General features: G+C 49.9%; 1 protein-coding gene across 1 annotated transcript; it reads left to right on the forward strand.

Moving 5' to 3' along the window:
• Positions 1-1,896: 1,896 nt before the first annotated feature.
• On the forward strand, positions 1,897-26,580 carry GDNF (glial cell derived neurotrophic factor). The gene is made up of 3 exons (XM_021696309.2): positions 1,897-1,951; positions 6,616-6,792; positions 26,054-26,580. The coding sequence occupies exons 2-3, from the start codon at positions 6,642-6,644 to the stop codon at positions 26,536-26,538; spliced, it is 636 nt and encodes a 211-aa protein (XP_021551984.1). The 5' UTR covers positions 1,897-1,951; positions 6,616-6,641; the 3' UTR covers positions 26,539-26,580.
• Positions 26,581-26,801: the final 221 nt, after the last annotated feature.

Below are 26,801 nucleotides of genomic sequence, written 5' to 3' on the forward strand. Positions count from 1 at the left end.
ATATGTGATCTTCTCCCCACATTGCCACACACATTTCCCCTGTCTATTGTCTGTATCAGCTACTTGAAGAACACATACTCCCCAACAACCGGATGAGTCACAGAATTAGAGGTACATGGATGTAAACTGAGCCTGTTTACGCTTTCCCTGGCCCCAGCTCATAAAATAAAAGAGGTCCCACTGAATTCAGGTCCCAATGGCTTCCGGAAAGCAGAGTTCGGCTGAGCAAAGACATACCTTATTTAGTACATTATTTTAAAGGCAGAGCTAATGTCATGCGCAGTGTGAATGAAATGTATTTATGGGGAGAGTCATGAGCAGGGTGTGTGTAAGGACTTGCCCTCCTCATGTCCTCTACAAAAGAAGGCTCTGGCTGCTTCTGGTGGTAAGCTAACCAACAAAAGGAATGCCTCAAAGGTCTCACAGAGATCAGGAATAGGAGCTGGGTCCCTGCTCACTGGAAACTCAGCACCCAAGAGAGTGCTTGCTTAGGTTTCCCATCTGCATTTTCCAAAATCGGGATAAAAGCAGGTTTAGCCCAACCTCCCTTGACCTGTTCCTGATAAAATGATCTTACCCCTCTGGAATTGGGATTTTGAATGTATGTGCCTACCCCACGTCTGATATTATATTACAACAGCATGAAAATGGAGCCTAGGACTGAGGAGCCGGCCAGCCTCAGAAGCCTTCTTCATTGCCTGCCATGTAATACATGATATGCAAAGCCTCTGACTTCAGCCAGCAGGTATTTGGAGACCGTGTTGGCCCTAGCATGGGGACTAAACTAATGTGTGTTTAGGTCAGAAAGCGAATCAGAAAAGCCACTGGAGGGCACGTCACAGAGTGAGAGTCCTATAAATTCATCCCCACTCTCAGCGTCCCCTGGCAAACACTCTGCCTCCCTCACTGGGCCGCTCCACATCTCTCCTTCGGAGTGCTAGGACTCCCGCAAGCAGCTCCTCTCCTCCCCCACTGCCTTCTGCCCTGCAGAAACGCGAGAGGGCTAGACACCCGGGAAGGAAGGAAAGCCTTCGACAGGCGCGAGGAAAGCCCAGTGTAGCCCTCCACCCGACGGAGCGCGGGGCGCGGGGGCAAAGCCTGGCGCGGGCACCGCGGTCAAGTTCAGATTGCCCCCTTCGGTTGGTCTGCGCGGAGCTCCACACATTCCTCCGGATCTACCCGGCAAGAAGGGGACGCGAGCCCGGCAGCGTCTCCACGCGCTGAGCGCTCTCCCTGCACCCCGGGGAGGAGCGCCTCGCGTCCCCACTCGCACCCCGAGCCCCCTCCTCGGGAGCGCGGGCGCCTCCTCGCTGCTCTCCTTTCCCTCCTTCACAACCGCCTCCCGACCCCTCCCCTCTCGGGGCCCCGCGCCTCCCCTCCCCCACCCCGGCCCCCCGGCCCGGGCTCTCAAGGACCAGCCTGCGCTCCTGGCGTCCTCATGTCTTCACGGGACTCCCCGCGCCGGTTGACGTGGTGTCTCGATCGGATTTCCAGGCCAGACCTCAGCTCCGGCGGCAGCATCAGCCCGGCCCATCTCGTGCTCCCAGGCGCTGCGCCCCGACAAGGCGCAGAGCGCGGCCGCCGCAGCTGAGCCGCCCGCCGCGCCCCGGGCCCGCGCAGCCCCGGCCAAGAGCGCGGCGCGCGCAGCCGTGTCACCCCCCCACCCCCCCACCCAAGGCAGCGGCGGCTGCTCGGACCTCGGTTTCTGGGGGTGCAGGGCATCGGCGGGGGAGCTGTCGGCATCCCTCGCCCTTCTCGAGGCGGCGGCGGCGGGAGTCTTGGCCACCGCCCCCTGCGCACCCTCGCTGCCCCAGGATTGCGAATTCGTGCCCCTGACCTGTTGGGCGGGGCTCTGCGCTCCTGCCCTCGGCCCTCGGATGGGGCTCCTGGCTGGGACTCGGGGCTCCTGGAGTTAATGTCCAACCGGGGGTCTGCGGAGACCGGAGCCGAGGTAAGTGGGAGAGCGGGCCGGTGTGGAAGGGGCGGATGGCGCCTGAGTCGCGAGTGGCCGCGGCGGCCTGCCGGGCCCTGGAGCCAGAGGGGGCGCGGCTGGACCCCAGAGCAGGCGGTGAGATTGGAAAGAGGAAAGACTAGATGGAACCGAGGCACCGGGAGGGTAGAGGAGAGAGAGAAGTTGGACGCGAGAGGGGCTGGCCTTGCAGAGACGCCGGTTGCCTTTCCACGTGGGCAAAGATCCCTGGTGCCCCGATGCCTGTGGACCCCGGAATGTCCGAGAGGGTCAATTTCCCTCCCCGGCTCGGCGGGGCGCTCTTCTGTCAAGTCCCGGGACGGGGCGGGTTTGGGGTCATCTTTGAACCCACCGCGACCAGAAAGTGCCCTCTCTGGACGTACAGCTGCAGAGACACCATTGCCGGGCGTGTAACTTACTATTGAGATTGTCTTGGTGTGTTCCGAGGGAAGGCGCACACCATGGGAGGGACTGATGCAAAGGTGCTGGGAACCTAAAAATAGTGGGCTCACCTCCTCCGGGCACTGTCTTGCAAAGCTACATTCCTCACCCTTTTCGGAACCCGGTTGCTTGCACTTTCCTAATGCCCGCAACCCCAACTAACCATGCCCGTCGAGGTTAGGAGAGGGGCTGCCTGGACAGTCCAAGACTTGGGTCTCTGCCTCGAGCAGGTTCTTGAAACTCTTCAATGTCTCCGCTAGGCCATCGAAGTGATTATGTTAATGACCTCTTCTCTCCTGCAACTCTGTGCCACCTCACCAATAACACCCTCCACCACTGCCTTGCACCACCTCTGGCCTGACTGCGCCGTGGTTTGGTTTACCAGCTCCACCCGGTGAAAACGAACCCTCATTGGGGAGGGGAATGGACTTTCACCGGAACCCCCTGCCTCCTGGCGCCTCCCTAGTTTTGGCTGTGGCAAACCCGCCGGCAGAGCCGACGTGCGCGCCCCGGGCGGAGGTGGGGGCTGCCCAACCCCGTGCTCCCAACATTTTTGCTCATTGGCGGGGACAAACCACTCTTCCGGCCCCTGCCGCCGGTGTGCTAGAGCGTACTCGACTCTTCCACGGTATTTTGAATATACACTTAGGTATTCCGAGGAAGAAATGCAACTTCCAACTTCACGCACGCACCTCTTCCTGCAAAGACCTCGAAGTAGGAGCCGCTGGGCTTCTGCCCGGCCGGGACCAACTCTCACCCTCACTGTTTAGCCACACATTCACTTTGGCGGGGTAGGGGGACAGTGTCGCCTTTTCAACAAGTGTCAGGTGTCCAGGGAGCCCGCAGCGTCCCCAGCCCACTCTCGCAGGGGGTTCGGGTGCCCCACAGACCTGGAACCTGGTCTCGGACCCCTGACCAGAGAGACCTCTCCCCAGAACTGCATGCAGAAAACGTCCCTCATTCTTTTTCTTTCCCCTGGTCTTGGGCCCAACAGTTAGCCTCCGCCAGGCTATGACACGAGGCACACTTAAGAAAAGCAATACATCTTTCAGCAATTTCTGTCCCTATCCCAAAAGAAAACCCCCGAGTTACAGCACGCTCCCCACCACCCCGCCTCCCTTTTCTCTCCGAGACCTGGATCTTGAAGGCAAAGCCCAAACAAACCTCCCAGCCTGCCAGACAGAGGAAGGTGCGGGGGCACTGGCGGCGGGGGCGCTCACCCCGGGGGAAGCTGTCATGGTGACGCGGGGAATTGGGGGGGATCTAAAAGCAGGTTACCCAGAAACCAGATCAGGTGAAGTGGGAAGGGAAAAACTGGGGAGAGAGGATGGAGGGTAGGAACCTGAAAAGCAGGCATGCTGGTGAGCACATCCGGAAGTTTCGGGGGGTATTTTGGATTTGGGGAGGATTGTGGGGGGATCGGGGGTGCTTGTTCATGGATTTGATACTTAAAATGACGCAGCCTGTCGTTCGCGTGGGCGCTACGGAACTCGGACGGTTTCTGGTGCCCCCTGGTGCTGGGAACCCAGAAGCGCCCCACCGCGAGCGGCGGCTTCTGTGGGCACTGGGGCCCTCCAGGGCGCCCTTTCCCGGGCGGGCCTGGGGACCGCCGGGTGCGGGCGCCCGCGACACGCCCCTTTTGCCCTGCGGGGCGCGCTGGTCGCGGGCGCAGAGGGGGAGGAGGGCAGAGGGGGCAGGCTGTGGGGTACAAGCATGGGTGCGGGGGCACCTGGCGGGGCCGACTTCGGGAGGAGAGCGTGGTTACCGCACGTGGCAGCGCCTTAAGCAATTCGAGCGCGTAGCAAAGGCGGCGGGTTGCACAGAAACACGTCCCGCAGCTGTGCTTTGAGAAAGCGATAAAGAAACAAACCGGGAAGCGCCGGGGTGGGAGGGGGGGGAGGTTCCAGATGGGCCCTGAGAAAAGCTTCCTAGTCGGCCACTGTGTGCGCTCAACGCCCCCCGCCCCCCCCCAATCCCCTCCTCTTCCTCCGCCCAGCAAATACCGGGAACTAAGCCGTCGGAGTGGGGCCGGCCCGGCGGCGCTCCAAGGGAAGAATGCGCCCTCCCTGTCGCGGGGGAGGTGGGAGAGCGCTTTCCCGGCCTGCGCTGCACCCGGCCGCGGGCGGGAACGGGAGCTGGGAGCCCCCTCTGGCGAAGCGGCGACTTTTCCGCTGTTTCCTCTTTTGCCAGCTTCTCCACACTTCTAATTGAGGATCTCCACGTCCAATTTTTAAATCTCTCCGTCGGCCAAGCGGGAAAAAAAAGGAAAAACCCTCTTAATGCGGAAGGGAAATCTGGTGCCTCCGTCGCTTCCTGCTGGCGGGCACGGCGATTTGGAATGGCGCGTTAACCCCGCGGCTCCCTGCTCCTCAGGGCCGCCAGCCGTTTTGCACGCACCCCTGGAGCTGGCACCGGGGCGAGGGGCCAGGGGGCCTTGCGTTCCCCAAGTCCTCTCCTATGCGCTCCTTTTACACGGCCTGGGTGCAGTGTTGCCTGGGCCCAGGCGCCAGAACCCAGAGCCTTTGCTTTTTCCCGAATTTGTAAAGCAGCCCGCGCGGCATGAGGTGCCGGGAGCTGCAGGTTGCCGGGAGTTCCCAGTCCCTACAAACACCCCGAGGCCCACAGCTGCGTAGCCAACTGACGCCCGAGGCATGGAAAATGCATTCGTCTCCGCAGGGATGGGAGGCGGCGGCCGAATTAAAGGCTTCCCCGGGTGGCCTGCAGAGGAATCTGGGCGGGAGTTCTGGGTGGAGATGGGGGTAGGGCTGCTGGACGGGAGGCGGGTAAGCCTGGGAGCTCACGGAAAGATGCCGAGCCCAAGTTTTTGCGTTTACGTGCACACTGTCTTACCCTCTCCCATGGAAAAAGTTCAAGGAGGTTTTCCTTAGAATCGTATCTCGAGGAGGGGGGATAATTAAGTGCACGAATCCCGTAGTTTCCACTTAAGAATTCCCTGGGAAACTGGAACGCGGGCATTGGGAAGACACTGGGAAACACCACACCCCGAACTGCCTGGGTGTCCTCCACCCCGGAACTGGGTGGGACTTGGCCCTGAGTTGACAGTGCCTTTCTGTCGCCCGCCCGCGACTGCGCTGGTGTCGTCCGCCTTTCTAGGGGTTTTGAGGACTGAGAAGCCAAACGGAACCCCTTCGCTGAGAGAACTGAGCCCCAACTCCGCACCTTTCGTGGTCTAAGCCTTCCCCTGCCCGTGCGCCTCCGCAGTGTCCGCGGCGGCGTACCATCCTTCTGGATACCCGGCCCGGGGAGCTTGAGACTCCTCTGAAGGGGGAAGGGATTTAGGGCCAGATTCTCGAAAAACTGCAAAAGTAAAATAGAGGGTGTTCGGGTATACCATGACGGATTAAAATTTGCAAGACAAATCAAACCCTACCTAACAGAAATGCTAAAGCGCTTACTCTATGCTCCCCTAGGTCTTTGATACATTATTTTAATGTTCATAACCTTGAGAGGTGGAAGTAATATTTTAAATGGAGCTGATGCTTTGGGAAGTAACGTAACGCAGGTATTCCCACACAGGCCCAAAGTCCCCAAGTCCCTACTAACTTCTCGTTCAGCGACGGAATACTTCTATATATAAGTGGGAGGAATGAAGCGCGCGGGCGGGGTGAGGGGTGCCACCAAGCCTGCCCCAGCCAGCCGACAGCAGGATCGGGACCCCGGATAAAGGGTCCTTGATTGTATTCGTAAAATGAAAAGCTGACCGCTTGCTTGGGTGGAAGGCTGGCTCGCGGGACGTCCGGGAGCAGCCGGAAGGTGGGGAGGTCTCTGACCCGGGCGGAGGACGTAGGGTGACGGCTGCCTCCTCGTCCCCGCGGGGAATGGGGCGGTGGGGGCGCCAGTCCTGGTTCCGTCGTGTTGCCAGGTATCGTGGTGTCGTCGTGTCGGTACCTGCCGGGGCAGTGGCCCCGCTGGAAAACCTGACCCCTGGGATCCGGTAGCAGAAGTGAAGGGCAGTTGGAGGCGGAGAGCTAGCCGCGCCTGGGACGCCGCCGGGACCGGGGAGTGAGCCGGGGACTTGCAAGGAGGGCGCGGGATGCCCAGGGAACCGGTGGGCGCGGGATGCCCAGGGAACCGGAGGAGGGCGGTGACGAGTATGGCGGGGGGCACCGGGACCCGCGGGGATGCCGCGCCCTGGGCGTCCCGGCCTAACGCGCCTCCGCCGACCCTCTCCCCCGCCCGTGCAGGTGCCGCCGCCGGACGGGACTCTAAGATGAAGTTATGGGATGTCGTGGCTGTCTGCCTGGTGCTGCTCCACACCGCGTCCGCCTTCCCGCTGCCCGCCGGTAAGAGGCCTCCCGAGGCGCCCGCCGAAGACCGCTCCCTCGGCCGCCGCCGCGCGCCCTTCGCGCTGAGCCGTGACTGTAAGAACCGTTCCCTCCCCGCGGGGTGGGGGGCCGCCGGCGGACCCCCACGCACCCCTACGCGTCGCCCGCACGCACCCCAAGCTAGCCGGGACGGCGGTGCGGCCTCCCACGCCCGCGCGGAAGCCCACCTCCCAGGCCCTGACGCCCGGTCCGTCTATGACACGTGCTGGTTGCCCAGAGGGTATCAAATTTTTTGCTGTCGGTTTAGCATTCCGGTGAACAGACATTTTCCCCACCACTACCAGCACCGTAGGAAAACACACAGTTGTTCCCTTTTCTCTGCTTCCTATCGTGTGCACGCACTCCCTTGTTTTCATTCTCCCAAAGCTCTTTATCTGTTTGGGTGTGCCTGGCTGTGCTGAATTCTGAAAACAATTGCATTTCCATCCTAAACTGCCCTTGCAAGGGAAGAGGCCGAGGTTTTCCAAAACCAAGCCAGAGTCAGAGAAAACACAGAAGGGCCTCGATTTGCAGAACAAGCATCTGGGCAGTGTCAAATCTGTTCAGAAAAGTTCCGGTTCTAGAAAGACTTAAGGGAAAATCGTGCTAGCTAGGACTAGGCAAAAAAAGCTGTAGTTCGCTGCGCACTCGACAATACTAACATTTGGCTAAGATCAAGTGTAATACTAACTTCTAAGAAAAGACCATATAAATAAATAAAAATCTGTGATTTACCTCTCAAAAATGTTTTAGATAGCACTCTATTAGGTCATGTCAACTATGATTTGATATAATGTGCCCTAGGCTCGTCAGAAGTTTATCTGTTGCATAGAGCAGGGTATTTGCACACAAGTTAGAGGTTATTGGGGAAGTATGTAGGTAACAGAGGTAGCACTAGAAAATTTGACACAGCCCCAAAATAAAGCAATAGTGAGCTGTAGCCAGGATGTCACCCTAGCTACTCCCACCTTCCATTGTCCCTCGAGCTGTTTTGCACTTAAATCAAACTGAAGTCAGATGCAGGGCAGAAGCAGTCCTGAAAGTCAGCTGTATGCTAAGAGCCCCCCAGACTTAGTGGCCTTGAGCTGAAAACAGTGCAGGAAATGTGATGTGCTTATTCTATACTTAATTATAACAATAAAAGCATCTTCTTCCAGAAGTCCCAAGAAAGAGGAAAAAGTGCATTTTCTAAGCAAATTAAGACTTCAAGAGTGACTTAAAGTTAGAAAAAGAACATGGTTGATGCCTTGGAATTAAAGTAACTGTTCCAAGAGTTTCTGTCAATTAGTTATATGAGTTTATTTTTTTTTAAATTTCATTTATTTATTTGACAGAGAGACAGCCAGACAGGCAACACAAGCAGGGAGAGTGGGAGAGAGAGAAGCAGGCTTCCCGCTGAGCAGGGAGCCTGATGTGGGGCTCAATCTCAGGACCCTGGGATCATGACCTGAGCTGAAGGCAGACGCTTAACGACAGAGCCACCCAGGCGCCCCTATATAAACTTATTTTTAAAGGCTTTGGTTTCAGCCACGAATTTCCACCTTAGTGTATATAAATGTTTCTCCAATAGAAACTTAAATTTAAAATGCCCCTTAGTGTCACTGTCTTCAGAATAGTACCCATGAGAGCTGAGTAAGTGGCTTTTCATTGACTCAAACAGCCTAGGCCAGAGGAACAGGAACACAGTGTTAGTACTTCTCTAAGCAGGATGTGCAGGAGAAATATGACTGTGCCTGATTATGAAGCTGATTAATTCATGGAAATTTAATTAGCATATTAGTATCCTATCTACCTAGGCTTATTTAATGCGGGCTCTCGGTTCTGGCTCCACTTTTTTTTTTTTTTTTAAGATTTTATTTATTTATGAGACAGAGAGAGAGCATGAGCAGGGGAGCGGGGTAGGGGCAGAGGGAGAGGGATAAGCAGACTCCCTACTCGGGGAGGAGCCTGACCCGGGGCTCGATCCTGGGATCATGACCTGAGCCGGAGGCACACGCTTAACCAACTGAGCCACCCAGGTGCCCCTGGTTCTGGCTCCACTTTCAACTAATTCTGACTTTGGACAACTTACTTATTTACTTTAGAACTCAATGAACAGTTTACAACCATGCAGTAAGGGGAGGCCTTTCTACTTCAAAACACCAGTGGCTATGAGATTTTGTCCCCTGGCCTTCATGTTCTTGCCCTCACTGTCCTCTGGGAAAAGACTCAGATGGAGAGACCCCCCTGCTCACTGGAATCACCCAGGGATCTTTAATGGAATACTGATGTTGGGCCTCACCCTGAGAGATTCCAATTTAATTGGTTTGGGGTGTGGCTTGGGCATTTGGAGATTTAGATGTCCCCAGATAACTCTAATGTGCAGTCAAGGTTGAATCATTATGATTCGATAATACCCCAAGAAAATCTGTGCCCCATGTACGATACAACCAGTGACAAAGCAAGCAAGGTAGCATTAATCCTACTAATTAGGGCAGGGGGAAGGTGTGCAAAGGACAGGTAGGAGAAGGGAGATCTCCCTTTTCCAGAACTGATGCTAAGTTGTCAATGGACAAGATTCCTACTACTCCATTTACATCTGAACCAGCAGAACACACCCAAGTCTGTTTTATCTACGGGAAGACCCAATAGATCCTAGAGGACACTTGAAACAGAAATGTTTCCAAAGAGAAACTGAGCAGCGTTCTAAGCCAAGTTGACTTCTTTCCAGGTATGTTCAATTCGGTAGCAAGCTGTTCGTGCAGGGAAGGCAGAATAATGACAGTGTGCAGACTTTGAACACTCAACCAGGGTCAGCATGCTCCTATCACGGTGCTGACATTTATATCTTGCACACCGTACACCGTGCGACTGGTTAAAGCTTATGGAGAGAAACATTAAGTCACGAGTTGCATTTGAAAATAGTCCCTCTCCTTTTCAAATGCTTGTGACTCAGTGATTGAGCAAAGGCGCTTTCCTGCCACCTTAACCACTCCGTGCCGTTCAAAGGGGGCTAGCCTGCACACCCTCACCCTTGAGGTTTCATGTGTCCTGCTGCTTCCAGTGTAAATGAAATGGCCAGAATTCCGTTCCTAGCATTTTCACAGGATGAACTACCCAAATAGAACGCATCACTGGCTCGCTTGCGTGCCTACAGGTTGGCTATAAAGTAAATGGGCTGTGGATGCCTCCCGTGGCAACTGTGAACTTGTCTAAACCCCAGGACTTGTGGTTTTCCCTTTGGGGCATCCAAGGGCATCCTTTTCCCTTTAGCTATCTTTGTTCTTTTATTTTGCTTTTTATCGGTATCTTCTCCAAAGGGTGATTAGAGCAGGCAGGAGGAATCTAGAAGGTGGAATTAGCAGATGTCATAGCACTGTAGAACTGACAGTTAACCCCTTCCGCTTCTCATGGTAAAGCAGCTTGTCCAGAGGGCAAGAACTACACTGTGGCGGGAGGCAGGTCAGCTGAAACTGGGACCAGAGTTTCCCAAACCACTGAGGCACAGAGCAGAGCATTTGGTTTTGCTACGTAGGGGAAAACACTTTGTATGGGAGGAAGGTCTTCAACTAGCCACTAAAACCCTGTTGCACAAGGTTGTCTGAATTTATTAAAGGTTCGTTCATCGTAGTCATATGTCAGATCTCGGCCGTGGATGATAGCTCTAAATGTGTTTCACAAGCAAAAGCGTAAAGTGCATGTGGTTTTAAAACTTGCAATCTAAAAGCATGTATTCATTCAGCAAACAGTTCAGGTGTGCCTACGTGGGCCAGGCACTGTCCTCGGTGCTGGGAAATCCTTGGTACACAAAATAGGCAAAAGTCTCTGCATGGAACGCATCCTTTAGCAGACGTCCAGTGTGGTACAATTCGGTAGCGCTGGAAACCAGAACTAATCATGAACAGCCTTGGGCTAGGAAGGTGGACTTTTTGTGTGACCAGAGGCCAACTGGAAGAAAGACTGAGCCTTGTTAAATTATAATTACAGGCAATACACAACTTAGTGTAATACGATGGGACTGTATTTCCCCAGTTTGGTATAAAGTCACGAAATTTCCTATGGAAACAATCTTTTATAAATCAAGCTATCCAGTTCCCAGGCTGGCTCACGACAAATCTTGGTGTAAACCATAATATAACTGAAGTATAGTTCACAGTATTATTAGGCTAGAGCCTCTTCCTGGGGTGCCAGGCCCCACAAGTTGCAGAAAGAGGGCACAGAGCAAGAAATCAGGGAGTCCCGACAAGCAAGAGTTCCAGTTCACACCGTCGGATCAGACTAGGGTTTGGATCCCAGCCTTGGCACACAACCAGCTGTTACTTCATCTCTCAAACCTCAGTTTCCTCGTGCGGAAAAGCAGGACGCTATTACAACTGTCTCCTGGGGTGGCTCTGGGGTTAAATAAGATAATGCTTTGTAAAGCCCGTGCCCCATAAGTAAATACTGCAGGTGTGAGGGGCCATCTTCCTCCTTGCAATGCCCGATGAGAGCCTTTTTCCCCACCCTCACCCCTTCACTTCAGCCTCTGCCAAGACGTTGCTCTAAATGGTGGGATTTCAAGCAGCACAACATAGTATGGACAGTGAAAGAAATGCAGGCCTTACGGGGAGGCTATTTTGGGCCCCCAAGTCTGTCATTTGGTCAGCACTTGGTCAGGCCAGCCTTGCCTGGGATTCTGCTCCCCGGTTTAGGTCCCCTGGCTCTTCCCAGGTTCCACAGCTCCTTCCCTTCCCCATTTTCTTGAGCCCACCCAGTTCCGCTGGAATTTTCCCCACCAGCTTCCCATGCACACGTTAGGGAGACCCTCTTTCCCCACTGGGGAGAAGGGAGCTAAAGCAGGCAGACCCTTCTGTGTAAGTGATAAGGGGGGTGCGGTTTGGAGGCTACCTGTATTGAGTATTTTTGTTTTAAGTGATCCCTGCTGCATATTTAAGATGCTTAATTTAATTTGAGACGTTTCAGAAACCCAGCAAAACACTTCAGTGAACTTTAGTAAATGTTCAGCCCATTGTTAATCAACAAAGGAAGCTTCTAGAAGCTGGTTCAATGTTAAGCTTTCCAATCTAATGTTATGGGATATAGAATTTGGAATAAATAAGCACCATCTACCTATTGCTTCTTCTTACTTTACTGACTATGTGAATGAGCAGTACTAAAATAAAGTAACTATGTAAGCTTTTGGAAAGGTCCTCTGCCCTTTGGGATAAAGCTCTTGAAATCAATACATTTCATGTCAGGCCCTTTCAGGAGGCATGGATTCCTCACTTGAGATCTGAGACCAACCTCTCACTCTGGCCCCAGTGTGGAGACCGATATCAAACTGTTGCTGTTTAGAGAAATCTATTTTAGGCTTAATTTGGATTGGCTGATTTTAGGACCTTCGGCTGATCTGACAGCTTAAGAATTATGCTTAAAAGATTCTACTTTCACTGATATAAAAATAAAAGCTATCTGGCTTCCCCCCCCCAACCAACATCCCTTTCATCTTTGTTCGTTTAGCATTTAATGGTCCATAGCACCTTCATTCAATTAAAACACTTATTCTTTAATTAATCACTTGAGCTCAATCAAGAAGCAAGTGTTAAATATCTTTCATGTGCTAGGTGCTGTGTGGCATCAGACAGACAAAATTGTGAACTAAACAGCTTATGGTCTAGTTGTCAACTATGGAGAGGCAGATGGGCGGGTGGGCAGATTGTCAGACAGACAGATATGTCTACCAAGGGGCTTATATTAGCTGAGGTCATGGTAAGAATTCCTAGCAATGAGATCACTGGGATCTGGAGATCATAGCAGGAAAGGATTCAGGGAAGAGCGAGGATTTGAGCTGGTACTTGAAAGATGGGTATTAGGAAGGGAAGGGAACGGGGAAAAGGCACATTCCAGACTAGGGAGAAGCCTGAGCAAATTTATGACCATGATATGGGGAAGGGGCAGGTGGTGAATCCCAGGAGGAGGCCAGACCGGTCACCAAGTGCTGGGAACAGGTGGCGGGAAGTGGTATGAAATTTAGGAGATCTCCATAGGTGATACCTAGATGATGAGATGCTATAAAATCCGGACAAGGAGGGGTTTGCTGTTTTTGATGGCAGCAGAGCTCCACGGGAGAATCTCGAGCCGGCAGGTGGCTGTGGGTGGGATCCTGCTGCAAAGCGGTCTCGCCGCAGAAGTTACTCAGGGACACAGGCTGCTCGGGAGTGGAGTCCATAGCATTAGGCATATTTTTCACTTTGAGGTATTGTGCCCTCATTTTTAAAAAGTTTCTAGGCATAGGCACAGTTGAATCGACCTGTTGATCCTCCAGGAAGTGAATAACTACAAATAAAAACTGAATATTGAAATTAGTGTCGTAGCCCCCTTGGCTATCCACACGGTTGACCCAGTTTTTAACGAATAAGTTTTGTATCTTGTCCGAAAATTGAACAAGCTTGAGCTCTACTAGACAGGAGGGGATACTTGTATCCCCATTTTACAGATGAAGAAATGGGACCTAGAGAATTGTTCAAGGTCACGAATGTAGTAAGTGGTGAAACCAGAGTTCAGACCTCAGACTTCTGGCCTCAAAGCCAGTATTTCTTGGCTTTACACAGACTGTGCTCCCATATTAGTAGATTAAGAAAACACAAACATTGGCTTGCTAAAAATACATTCACTAACCCTGAAGCACAGATTTTCAAGAAAATCAAAAGAGCAAGCTAATAGGAGTAGGGAATATTAAATTTTTAAACCCCTTTAAAAAAAGATTTTATTTATTTATTTGACAGAGAGAGAGAGAGAGAGAGCACAAGCAGGGGGAGCGGCGGGCAGAGGGAGAGGGAGAAGCAGGCTCCCCGCTCAGCAGGGAGCCCGATGTGGGGCTCCATCCCAGGACCCTGGGATCATGACCTGAGCTGAAGGCAGATGCTGACCAACTGAGCCACCCAGGTGCCCCTAAGGCCTTTTTTCATTTCCATTTGGGTGGCAGTGGGCCTAGTCTCCTATTATTAGTGGCTCCTTTGAAGCCCAGATCAGAAGCTTTTAAGGAGGGGAACGTGAATTTCTGTACCGATTACCACTGATGCTTGTTGCAGTGGGAGGAGGCTTCCTAACATCTGGGGACAAGGTGAGGTCTGCTCATATGTTTGGTAGGCTGACAGCATTTGGGAGACCTTCTGGGAGGTACTTGTGCTCAGATCACTCGTGTTCAGCCCCAGGAAAGGGGACATTGACATAGGAAACCCAGGGTGATTGCACACGGGCCAGAGTGACCCCCACGGTGGGAACAGGAGTGGGCTTGCCCAGGCAGAGCTGGGCTCACCATTGGGAATCTACCAGTTAGCTCAGGAGAAGGCAAACCCACTTTTTGCATGACTTTAATAAGGTAATGGAGGTGGAAAGTCATGGTTTTAAAAGTCTTCAAAGGTTTTTGTTTGTGAACCTGCTGAAAGAATGTTGAAAAACTTCTCACTGCACACTTCTAAGACGATACCTAAAATGTTTGAATCACAAGTTGCATAGTCAGTCGTACCAGATGTAATTTCCAGACCATTGGGGAACTGTATGTGTGCTTCACATGTATTTTTGGTGAAATCTTGGAGCTGCAAATTTAGCTTATTCATTTCAGGGGAAACTATCAAACTAATGAGCGTAGATAAATTGACTTTTTGGTCAGAAAAGATCTGCCTTCATTTCCAGTTCAAAGACACTTGTTAATATACATCCATGACAACCATCATACTTCCGGATCCTAATTACATGATGAATAGATGGATGGGTAGATGGACAGGCAGACAGATAAAGCACAGAACCTTGCCGTTGAGTATCCAGCCAGAATGAAACATGGAACCACCCACTTCAGTATATCTTGGTTTATTCATATGGGACTTCATAGTACATAGTTCATAGGACAATAAACACCCATGTATCCTTCACCAAGACTGACCTCGTGTTAGCATTTTGCTTCATTTTTTTTCCCCCTGAACCACTTGAGAATTAGTTGCAAACGTAACATCAAATACTTCGGCATGTACCTTCTAAGAACAAGGATATTACCTTATACAACCACAGTTCAATTATCAGTCTCAGGAAGTTTAACAATACTGTTATCCAATAGATAATCCATATTAAGATTTTCCCAACTGTGGCAATCATGTCCTATTTTATAGGGTTTTTTTCCTTAATCAAGAATTGCAAATTGTATTTGATGATCATGTTTCTTTTTTTTTTTTTAAAGGATTTTATTTATTTATTTGAGAGAGACCGAGAGAGATAGTGAGAGAGAGCACAAACAGGGAGGAGAGGGAGAAGCAGGCTCCCCGCTGAGCAAGGAGCCTGACGCAGGGCTGATCCCAGGACCCCGGGATCATGACCTGAGCCGAAGGCAGACGCTGAGCCGACTGAGCCACCCAGGAGCCCCATTGATCATGTTTCTTTATTTTCCTTGAGAATAGCTGCCAAGCCTTTTCTTCCCATGACATTGACAGTTGTCAAAGTTCAGGATGTTTTGCCTGCTGTTTTGCAGACTGCCCTTCAATTTGGATTTGTGCGACTGCTTCCATTTATGAGATTCAGGTGAACATCCTCAGAATAGAAATTCCTGATGACGTGTCCTCACGTCAGGAGCCCCCGACATCGGTTCTCTCCCCCAGAGCCATGCGTGCCTCCCAGTAAAATGAGTGAGATGGGCAACAAGCACGCCTCTCTCATGAGGTGGAAGGCTGAGCGTAAGCCGGGAGTTGGGAAAAGGTGCGTTTGCAGGCTGACCAGTTTCAGGGTGCAGCACATGTGGAAACCAAGTCTCCTAACCTGCCACAGGCCCTGTAGAAAGTTTTCACGTGCCTTCAGCCGGGACACATGGCTCAGTTTGAAGACACCGACCCACACCCATAGCGGACCCCAAAACACCATTCATGGGCTGTGGACTCAGTGGATGTTTGTATGTTAATTTGTATGTTTGTATGTTTTATGTTAATTTGGGGGCATTTCGAGGGAGCACAGACGAGACAGCAGAAACTCCTAAGACAGGCCTGCTCCTTCTGCCCACAGACCATAGACCGCTGTACCAGGGGCTCCCGGCCCCCTCCTCTGTAGAACACACTAGACTAACAAGGGACCAGGGTCTGCGTCTCCTCTGGGGGACTCTTGCTTTGTCTAGAGCCTACAGAGTTGACCACCACACTGCTGCCCCCCGTGTAGATGTCCCTGAAGAATGATCACAGACAACCATATCGACTGAGCTGAAAACTTGCTTCCACTGTGGTAAACGTGTGACTATCCCCATTTTAGGGGGCTGTTGGGACTTCACAGGGTTAAGCAATTCAGCAGCCTCTGGACCAAGGGCAACCTGAGTCCAGCACTCACTCTGTTTTGTTTTGTTTTGTTTTAAAGATTTATTTATTTATTTATTTATTTATTTGACAGAGAGAGACACAGTGAGAGAGGGAACACAAGCAGAGGAAGTGAGAGAGGGAGAAGCAGGCTTCCTGCGGAGCAGGGAGCCCGATGCGGGGCTCGATCCCAGGACCCTGGGATCACGACCTGAGCCGAAGGCAGACGCTTAACGACTGAGCCACCCAGGCGCCCCCATGTTTTGTTTTGTTTTTAATTCAATTAGTCCACATATAGTACATCATTAGTTTCAGATGTAGTGTTCAATAATTTATCAATTGTGTATAACGCCCAGTGCTCATCACATCACGCAGCACTGATGCTTGTGACCACACCACCAGGTCACTTCCTCCCCACCCAAGACACTCCTACAAAACTCTTCTAGCTATGTCAGAAAGTCAGGAAGGGAAAAGTCAGGCGTTGGGATTTTGTAAATGCAATCATTTTTGAATGGTCTGTATAGCTGATTCCACGAAGAGTCTTTGAGATGCCAGTAAATTCATTCCCGGAGGCGGGGGGGGGGGGGGGGGGGGGGGTTGCGTAGCAAGTCCCTCCTCACATTTGACCACAGGAAGCTGGTTCAAATGATAGAGAACACCTTTCTTTCACCCCCTTTATTTTCCTTTCATCTTCTCTTGGCCCTTCCTCTTCTTGCCCAAGTCCCTCAGATCAGCCACTGCTCGGTGGGCCCCTGGGAAGGCCTGAGAGAACGAGAAGGCAGAACCCTGGAGCATTCTGGGGCCTCGGGCCTCAGGCAGGGCTTTGTGGGAGGGAAGAAGCAAAAATTCCTTTGCTTCCAGGTTCCTTCGGCGTTTCCCCTCAAAACCCACCCGCCTCTGATAACACGGCAAGGGATTCTTTTCCCAAGTGGCTTTTTGTGCTTAATTTTACGGGGTAACTATCTCATCCTTCCCGTAAGGTTTTCATAAAGGCATCAGCTGAGCTCATGGTGCGTGCTCGTTAGCGTGGGCCCTTTACGGCTGACCGTGGAGTGCTTTTAGCTCACACCGGGTGTTCGTGGATTAGTTAACAAATGGACACCCTGTGGGGTGTGTTTGGGACTTAAAAGCAGGAAGATGGACATTTTTCCCTCCAGGGGAGCCGTGCCGTATTACCGTAAAATTATTAACATAACTATAATGAAAGCCGGGACCACATAGGTGGAAATCAGAGCCAGGCAATCAGAAGCTGATGGCAAAATGAATATACTGTCTGTCTCTTCCTCAGTGAGGTTTTGGGGCTGTTTGTCTTCCTGGAATAATTTCCATTACACTCATGACAGGTTTTCTTAGATAAGTTGTAGGATAAAAATTCACGGATCCAGCCCGCCTTGCAAGCTGCTGACTCTTGTTCTTATTTGACCTTCAGCGACCTCTGAAATGTGTGGTGTTATTCCACGAGAAGGTTCCAGTTCTCTGAAAAATTCTAGAGTTTTGTCATCTGCTACTACTTATGTGTTAATTTTGCCACTGATTTGAATTAATTAAAAATAAAATGGTCTGTATAGCTGATTCCACGAAGAGTCTTTGAGATGCCAGTAAATTCATACCCGGAGGCAGCGGGGGGCGGAGGGGGGGGGTTGCGTAGTATGAGTATACCTAATACTCGTGTGCGATGTTGGTCAAAGTAGGTGGAGATGATAAATAAAATGGCATTTTGATGAGCAAAGTGGCTTTTGAAAGTATACCCAAGGCTCCTTTTTCTATATTCTGAAATGGTGTGCATCCTGGTTGGTCTTTTTCTTCTGCCTTGAGAGGATCCAGAAATGCTTTTTTAAACAACAAAACACTGGTGTTTTTACGACGCAAATACCTATCAAATAAACCCATGTCATGCCTTACTGTCAACAAACCATGGGTCATGAGGAGAACGTGCTGGTAGCTCCGTCAGTGGTCACAATGACTTAGTAAATCGCCTCAACTGGTGATTACTCTTAGGGAAATAGATGCCACAGACCCCTCTTGAAGTTAACCCAAGAGACCCAGTGACTAGGCCGGTCTAACACTGGGTGACTACTCTGTCTAAAATAGGAACGCGAGGATGATCGTTACATAATGTGACACACATCCGCATTCTGGTGCTTAGTGACCTACAGGCTTTTTATTTTTAATTAATTCAAATCAGTGGCAAAATTAACACATAAGTAGTAGCAGATGACAAAACTCTAGAATTTTTCAGAGAACTGGAACCTTCTCGTGGAATAACACCACACATTTCAGAGGTCGCTGAAGGTCAAATAAGAACAAGAGTCAGCAGCTTGCAAGGCGGGCTGGATCCATGATCCATTTGGTAGCAGTCACAGTGGGTGATTCTAGCCTTGGATTCATAAGCCGGGTATGACCCAAACATGTTGAAGCAGTGAAAAGAAATGGATAAAATAGAGATTTTAAGAAAATAGCAGGTTTAGCGTTCGACTTCCGGGTGATGGAGATGGAAGGCTGACAGCGTGTTGGTGTAATATGTCCTCTCAGAGGCCATGGGCTCCATCCCTTCCTTTACAGATGGAGACTGAGGTGTAAGGATGCCTCCCCCTAGAACCCCCTAGAACCTAGGGTGTTTTGAGACTCAGCACCCTTCCTACACATCTTTTCACCTCTCCTGCATAGGGCAGAGGAAGATGATGAGTTGAGAGACACTTCGTGGTGATTATTTCAAATGTAACCAACGCACTGAGCCAAGAGGTAAACTGAAAAGGTCGAGAACTGCTAGACCCTAAAATACCTCCCGTGGGGTTTCATGGGGCCCTGAGCAGAATGCTGCCAGGACATCAGCCAGAGGTGGCCTTTCCCTGACAGAGGTCACTGAAAATGAATGTTTTCAGCACTCCCCGCACCCCCCCCGCCCCCAGGACGGAGGCTATCTGCTTCTTGGGGCATTAGCACTGGGGAGGGCCCCAGAGAAGGTCCAGCCAACCTCAGTAGCACTAAGTAACTAGCCCAAGGTCACGAGACTGGTCCCACTATTCCCAGACTGGAATTCAAGGCTGTGTTCTCTCCAGCTCTGCAGCGAGAGCCTCATCATTTGGTGCCAGGGTGAGTTTGAGGAGCTTCCGGAGATTCGGCCTCTCTGTCGGAATCTGCCACCGCCCTTGGCTGCTGGTTTTCCGGTTTTAACTGGGAAAGTCCCAGATCTGCCTTAGAGTGATATGCAAGACACAGGGCATGGGAGGTGCCCCTGAACAGCCTGGCTTTTCCCTTTCCAGAGACAACTTACTGTATTCTGTGGCCCGAGGCAGCCTGATTTTAGAATCTACCTCACGTAACTCAGTTCACGCCGAATTTTCCAACAGAAAGTATATTTCTCACTGGATTTGGTAAATGTGTGCAGGTGAAATCAGCATATCTTGAACTTGTTCCTGAGTAAATTACCACACACCTCGAGACTTAAAAAGCTGCCTAGTAGTAGGCTTTTTTTTTTTTTCTGGTACTTAAAAACAGATAGGTGGCATGGAGGCCTAGAATGAGTTTGAACTTTAAAACTAAACCAACAGATAATGAATCATTGAACACTACATCAAAAACTAACGATGTACTATATGCTGGCTAATTGAACATAATAATAAAAATAATTAATTAATTAATTAAAAAAAACTTTTCAACATAAAAAAACGAAACCAACAGAGTCCACATTTATGAGTCACGTGGCCTTTCTTTTCATCTCCTCTGAGCCTCAGTTTCCCGATCTGTGAAGTCCAGATAATACACAGTCCCTACGCTAACCTTGCAGGGATGTTGTGGGGCTTCAAGTTGATGCTGTAGGAAAGGAGGTATCCATCCCCCCTTTATATCGGTAATATTTTATGAGCATCAAGGAAGCTGTTATTTTAAACATAGAATGATTCAGTTTTGTAATATGAGGAATTTTAAAGTTTTTTAATACTTACAATATTTCCGTATTTCAGTATTAGTGAAGAAAGATCATGTTTGTATCTTACTGAAAAGTAAAAATAACGTATTCCAAAGAATGACATGAGTCGGGAATTTTCTTGAGAAGCTCTAACAATCATCAGGCTGATTCTCATGTAAACATGTATGTGCGCACGTGTATGCACACACGTATGTACGCATACATGTGTGTGGGTAGATGGATAGAACTTGTGTTCTGCATATGCATACTTGGTCTACAGAGCAGTCTGTACTTTCCCCGGGGTACAGGCAGGTAAAGAATATCAGGTTCAATAGTCCCACAGGCCTCCTGTCTGTGAACAGCCTTCTCGGGGAGGCTCTACCTGTGAGGACAGGCTGCCCAGCTCCTCAGCAGCCTGCGGCATAGCCTTCCATGGCCTTACACCGCCCCCCGCCCCAGGGTGTAGGCCACCCTGGATGCGGCATTATTTGGAGTAAGGCCATCTGGGCACTGGGTCCAGATGCACCTCTCACCTGCGCGGCCTTGGCTTGCGCAGTTGCTCACCCCGTGGACCTCCGTGTATTAACCCTTGCCCTTCACCCCAGTACGTAGCAGCTGGATGCTTTCCAACGGGGTACAGAAGCTACTGTTCCCCAGAGCAAGAAATAGTCGGGCCTTTTCTCTGGGGCCCCTGCATCCTTGAGGCTGACTCTGGCCTGGAAGACAGTTCCTCTAAGAGGGGCTACTGTGGGTACTGGGATCCAGCCCCCCCTTTTTTTCTGGAACTCTCAGAGCCTCGGAGACCTTCCCTCTGTCCTCGGAGCCCACTTGCACTCTGGGGTGGACTCTCCTTGTGCTGCCTCCCTTTGGGGCCCAGGGGTTGAAGACAGGCTGAAGGCTGGCTTAGCCCCCCAGCCTGGCTGGGGCAAGGAGGGGGACACCCTAATACCACTCCTTTGATTAAAATAGAGTTAAACTCTACCATTCTTAAGAGAAATCTAACTTTTAGGAGACTGTTTCGTGCATGGAATGGTTTGAATTATGTACTTTTTCCTTAGGCTATTACAAGTACTCTGAGTCCTTACCATTGTTCCTATAAAAACTCAGTTACCTTTACAAAATGGTCAATATCCCAGTCCTTTGTTCCTGAGGTGACTTTACTATCTTTCCCCCATAATCAAGGGAGGCAAGGTCTCTGCTGTGAACGGTCTGTTCCCAGAAATACCCCCCAGTACAAGGTTTCATTTGCTTGAATAGCACTGTTTATACAAAGGACACATCAAAGTTAAAATATCTTAAAGAGAATAATGCCAAAATATTTGGTTGCATCCTGAAGGATCACTTAAATGCATTTGAACATTTTGATTTTTCAAAAACTTTAGCTTTTAGATGGACATGTTTTTCCAAGACATATCCTCCAAGTGGGTCTGGGAAACGAGCAAGTGTTTGACCTATTTTTTATTTTTTTATTTTTATTTTATTTTTTTTAACTTTTTTTATTTATTTGACAGAGAGAGAGATAGTGAGAGCAGGAACACAAGCAGGGAGAATGGGAGAGGAAGAAGCAGGCCTCCCGGAGAGCAGGGAGCCTGATGTGGGGCTCGATCCCAGGACTCTGGGATTATGACGTGAGCCAAAGGCAGACGCGCAACGACTGAGCCACCCTGGCGCCCCTTGACCTATTTTTTAAAAATGATGCTCTTCTTCTGTGGTTTGCAAGTATTTTACTATCAAAGTTCGTACTCACGAGGGCTGTTTGGATAGCTGACATTTGGCCAAGTCCTTTATAGGATGAAGAAGAAAGTGATATGCCATTAAGTTTTAATTTAGGGAACTAATCCAAACCCTAACCCTCTTCTTTCCCCTCAGCTCCGTGAATTCTTGGAAGATACAGGCAGCTATGGGTTTGCCAGAGCCCGGGTTCGAGGCCTCTGCAGAATTTCTAAGAACAGGCACAGTGAAGCGAACGGCTCCTCATGGCCCCGAAATGCCTCGTGTTGATAAATTAAGGGAACTCAGGCCTGGAATTAGGAATTTAGTTGGAAGAGACAGGCCTATTTGCTCTGTGGTTTGGAAAATATAATGTTACCCTTTTCTGGTTTCCAAAATTCATATCCATGTAAAACTTGCAAAATAAATATTTATTTTTTTGCTCTATTTTTCAAGAAGGAGAAGAAAGGAAAAAGGGAAGGAAAAAAAAAGTAAGAATTGCCTGGGGCCTAAAACTGGGGCTTCGATAAATATTTCCACATCACCAATAAGGTATGAGGCAGATTTTCCCACAAAAAGGAGAAGTACTTATTAGCTATATCCTTCGGTTTAACATCGAGCATTTATTGACTGCCCCCCAGGTTCCTGGAAGCCTTTTATTTCAGGATTAATAATCTGTTTACCACCTTATCCAAAAGCATAAGTGGTTGGTGCATTCACACTGCTATACTCATCACCCTGAAAAAGCCAACTGGAATTTAAAATAAAGGAACTAAACGTTCTCATAACAAAGTGTAAGTATGTCGCAAACATCATTTAGTACTGCTTAGACTAAAAATTTATTTGCAATTTATCTGAAATTCAAATTTAACAAGGTGCTCTGTATTTAATCTGGCAAGCAAAACCAATGGACAGAGCCATGCAGTCAAAATGTCATAAAAAGGAGGGAAAATGGTTTTTGGGAACTTTGAAAGGATCAGGCAATAAATAAGAACATTATATGTACTGATTGAAATTGTTATTATAACTCCAGTAATATAAAAGTATGTGATTTATTGTTGCATAAATTAGAGAGTCTCTAAACCAGTGTAAGTTGAACTTTTACAACTTGAATGTTTTCCTGTGAGTTTATGTTAAAATTTTAGTAATGTTTCATCTTTAGTAAAATTTCTGATTAATCTTCAGTTGATTCTTAATTGATTTTAACTTTCTATGTCCCCAGGTTCTTAAGTTACTGATTTATTCAGGAATTCTTGAATAGAGTGGGGGGCGGAAATCCCCTCATGTGAGTTCTTTTGTAACACAAAGGGTCTTTTTGGGGAACATGAAGACTTTTTTGGTATTTTGATTAATCACCCCTAATATATCAATTTTAGAAGTTCAGATTTCTATAAAAGACACGGTTTTTTGAAACTGAGCACACCTAATTTCCTCTTCAGAGCTTATTATTGAAAAACATCACAAATAGCATAAGCAGCTCATTCCTCAAAATAAGCCATTCATTTCTTTAAACAGAGTGATTTAAAGGTTTTTGTGTTTTCAGAAGAAAAGAAAATTTCTTAAGGAAGTCCAGTTAGAAAGTGGTTCCGAGGAAATGACTGACTCCGAGTTCCTCCCATAGCAGTCCTCCCCGAGGGAGCTCCTTCCGAGACCCCGAGGGAGGCGGACACTGAGAGAGAGCTCTTGGCGGCTGCAGGAGGCTGGCGAGATGGGTATTTCGCTCTCAGCTGGAAAATGACGGTGCCACTCGGCACGGCCGCTTCCCCCGCGACGTGGGCTATTGACCTGGAAGCCACTTATTTCGTTATGGTGTGGTCCTCAACCGAAATCCGAGTGTCCCCTTGAAAAATTAAGGACTCCTCCTTCTCCCCTTTTAAAGTATCCTATTTTATTCAAAAATTATCGAGGGCTTCCAGGGACCAGATCCTATTTTAAGCGCTTGGGATCCATGGGTGAACAAGCCAAGCAAAGGTCCCTGCCTCCTGGAGTTGAGAAGACAGACAGTAAATAAAAAACACAGGAAATCAGTTATGCAGCGTGATGTTGGAAGGTAGTATTATGGTGGAGGGTGGGGAAGCAAGGCAGAGGGGTCTGGATTCGGGCTTGGGAAAGATTATATTTTAAATGGGGAGGTCAGGGTAGGACTTGGGGGAGGTGACCTTTGAGTGAAGACTTGAAGGGGATGTGGGAGTGAGCCACTGGGTGCTGTGCAGGAACAGTGTTATATGCAGAGAAGGAACAGACAGCACCAAGGCCCTGAGCTCCTGGTTGTGTCTGATCTGTGGTTCTCAACCCAAGATGATTTTGCCCCCAGGGACATTGGGCAATGTCTAGGGAAGGGTCGGGGGGATACTCCTGGCATCTCCTGGTTTGAGGCCAGGGATGCTGCTCAGCATCCCGCAGTGTGGGAGGACAGCCTCCCACGGCAAAGAATGATCCTGCCCCAAATGTCAGTAGGGCTAAGGTTGAGAAACCCTGAGTGTGAGAAGAGGTAAGGAGGCCCGGAAAGCTGGAGGAGAGGCAGTAAGGGAGAAGAGAAGTAGAAGAGAAGGCCAGAGGTGACAAAGGCTGGAGGAGAAGGGGTGGCTAGGTCAGGTAGGGCCTTAGGCCAGTGTGGACTTCGGCTGTTACTCCAAGAGAAATGGGGAGCCATTGGAGGGTCTGGAGCGGAGAGGGACATGACCTGCATTAACAGTTTGAAGAGTATCGCTCTGGCTGCTCAGTGGAAAGGAAACTGAAAGAGGGTAAGGCTGGAATGAGGGGGGTCGAGGCTACTGTGATAACCCAGACAGAGACCATGGGGCTCAGACCAGGGTGGGAGCAGCTTCGTGACTCCCAGGCAGCAGGACTATGCAATGCCAAATCCTAGATACCGGACAATGAGGCGTTCTGGGGGTTCCACACAATCTGCACTCTTTTCATTACTGTGTATCCTATATTATATGTATTCTATGTAATCTAGATAGATAGATGAGTGTCGATCAATAGACCTATCAATTGATCGATCGATTGATTGGTTGATAGAGTTAAGTCGCCTTAGCTGGATTTTGTTTTACACAACAGGATACCTGACATTTGCTTTAACAATCAGTCCATGACAAAACAATTTGACAGGAGTCAGGCCCAAAGTAATCCCTCTCTGCTTTACCACAGTCTTGGCAAAACATGTTCACTCTTGCCAACAACTATTTTGAGGTGTCTTTTTCTGAGCCACATATAACCCTAAACCTGCTAAATTACCTGAAATGGGGATGAGGGGAGCATAAAAGGCCTAGGACCTAATAACAAGGGGTTTGAATGGCTTTCTTCTTTTAGAAATGCATTACATTGTTCAAGCAGTTCCTCACCTCTTACTTGATTAGCCAAAGCAAATTCTGCAACAGAGCAGAAAACCCCAAGGGATTGGGAATTCTTGCTCTAACCCAAAGGTCTCAAACCTCTGAGAAGCATCGCCTCCTTGTTCCTCCATGTGATCTCCCTAAAGCGCACATGTCTTGTCCTGTGGGCCACCAAAGGCCGTGGGAGTCGTGTGGCCGCCTGCAGCAGAGCTGGGCCTCTCTCCACAAACAGCATCTCCTTCCATTTTTTGCTGATCCATATAAATGTCTTCTTACAGTTTACCATATTTTTTTAAGTCATGCTGTTCCGAGGAAGTGGTCGTCTGTTAGTGAAAAGTGGGCTGTTTTTCAGGAAGTTTTTAAGGAACTTTTAACACACAGATGAAGTCATGAGCTTTTCATTCGTTCTACCAAAATGCTTCCGGCCCCACTCAGCGGCGCAGAGGTGTGGAGTCGGGGAGAGATTCCAGGGAAGAGCTCTCGATATTCCAGATGAAAGTAGCAATGTTGGAAGACTTCCCAATCCAAGATAATCCTTGTCTCACCCTCTAACCCAGGGTTTCTCAAAGTCATGTCAGAATTCATTGAAAATGAAGAATCTCTGGCCCCTCCCCGTACCTCCCACTAAGGGTAGGGCCAGGAATCTGCATTTCCATGAGCCTCCCAGCGCCATCTCACTCACACTCACATCTGAGAGCCCCCTGCTCTAGCTCAGATCATCAGCCAAGAAAAAATGGTCTTCAAGGAGCCGCCTGCTCCCAGCAACCGCAACACAGACTTATTAAAAATGGAAGATGGTACTCAAACGAAGGGTGTGCTTCTGAGGGCTTGTTCTCTGCAAGGAAGCGTGTCTGTCACCGGGCACGCTAGTCTCCTCTTTGAATTGGATACTCTCCCTTCTGTAGGGGCATTTTTGCCTCTGTTCCCCCAGGGTTTGGGTGGGGAGCGCAGTGGCCAATAGGCTGCTGGTCCCGCTGGGGATCCCCACTAGGCTGACTTTGGAGGCACTTTCCTGTAGAAGCCTGCCTGAGACGGTACTTGTGGTCTCATGTGACCTTTTCTGTTTTCTCGTTGAACAGCAAACACGCCAGAGGATTATTCTGATCGGTTTGATGACGTCATGGATTTCATTCAAGCCACCATCCGAAGACTGAGAAGGTCGCCCGAGAAGCAGGTGGCCGTGCCGCCCCGGAGGGAGCGGAATCGCCAGGCCGCGGCCGGCAGCCCGGAGAGTTCCAGGGCCAAAGGGCGGCGAGGCCAGCGGGGCAGAAACCGGGGTTGTGTCTTAACGGCAATACATTTAAACGTCACTGATCTGGGTTTGGGCTACGAAACCAAGGAGGAACTGATTTTTCGGTACTGCAGCGGTTCCTGCGACGCGGCCGAGACAATGTACGACAAGATATTAAAAAACTTATCCAAAACCAGGAGGCTGGTGAGTGACAAAGTAGGGCAGGCTTGCTGCAGACCCATCGCCTACGACGACGACCTGTCGTTTCTGGATGACAACCTGGTTTACCACATTCTAAGGAAGCATTCCGCCAAAAGGTGTGCGTGTATCTGACTCGGGCTCCGGAGACTGCCGTGTATTGCATTCCTACTACGGTGCATAGGAAGGGACCAAGGTTCCCAGGGAATGTTAGCCCCGATCGGAAGATGAGGACCAAGGAGGCGGAGGAGGAGGAAGGAGGAGGAGGAAGGAGGAGGAGGAGGAAGGCAGCCGTTGGGGGAGCCTGGTAGAGGGCGATCCAGCTACAGAGAACTGGACGGGAGAGAAAACAGCCATCTGGACTCTCCCGGCCGGCAGCCGACGTCACCAGAAGCTCA

The sequence above is a fragment of the Neomonachus schauinslandi genome, chromosome 7 (assembly GCF_002201575.2).
Source record: "Neomonachus schauinslandi chromosome 7, ASM220157v2, whole genome shotgun sequence".
Taxonomy (NCBI): Eukaryota; Metazoa; Chordata; class Mammalia; order Carnivora; family Phocidae; genus Neomonachus; species Neomonachus schauinslandi.

Excerpts from the sequence above, each read along its gene's own strand:
- GDNF (XM_021696309.2), top strand. The coding sequence starts at position 6,642 with ATGAAGTTATGGGATGTCGTGGCTGTCTGCCTGGTGCTGCTCCACACC. Across the intron at positions 6,793-26,053 it reads CTTCGCGCTGAGCCGTGACT|CAAACACGCCAGAGGATTAT; the intron begins GTAAGAACCGTT and ends CTCGTTGAACAG.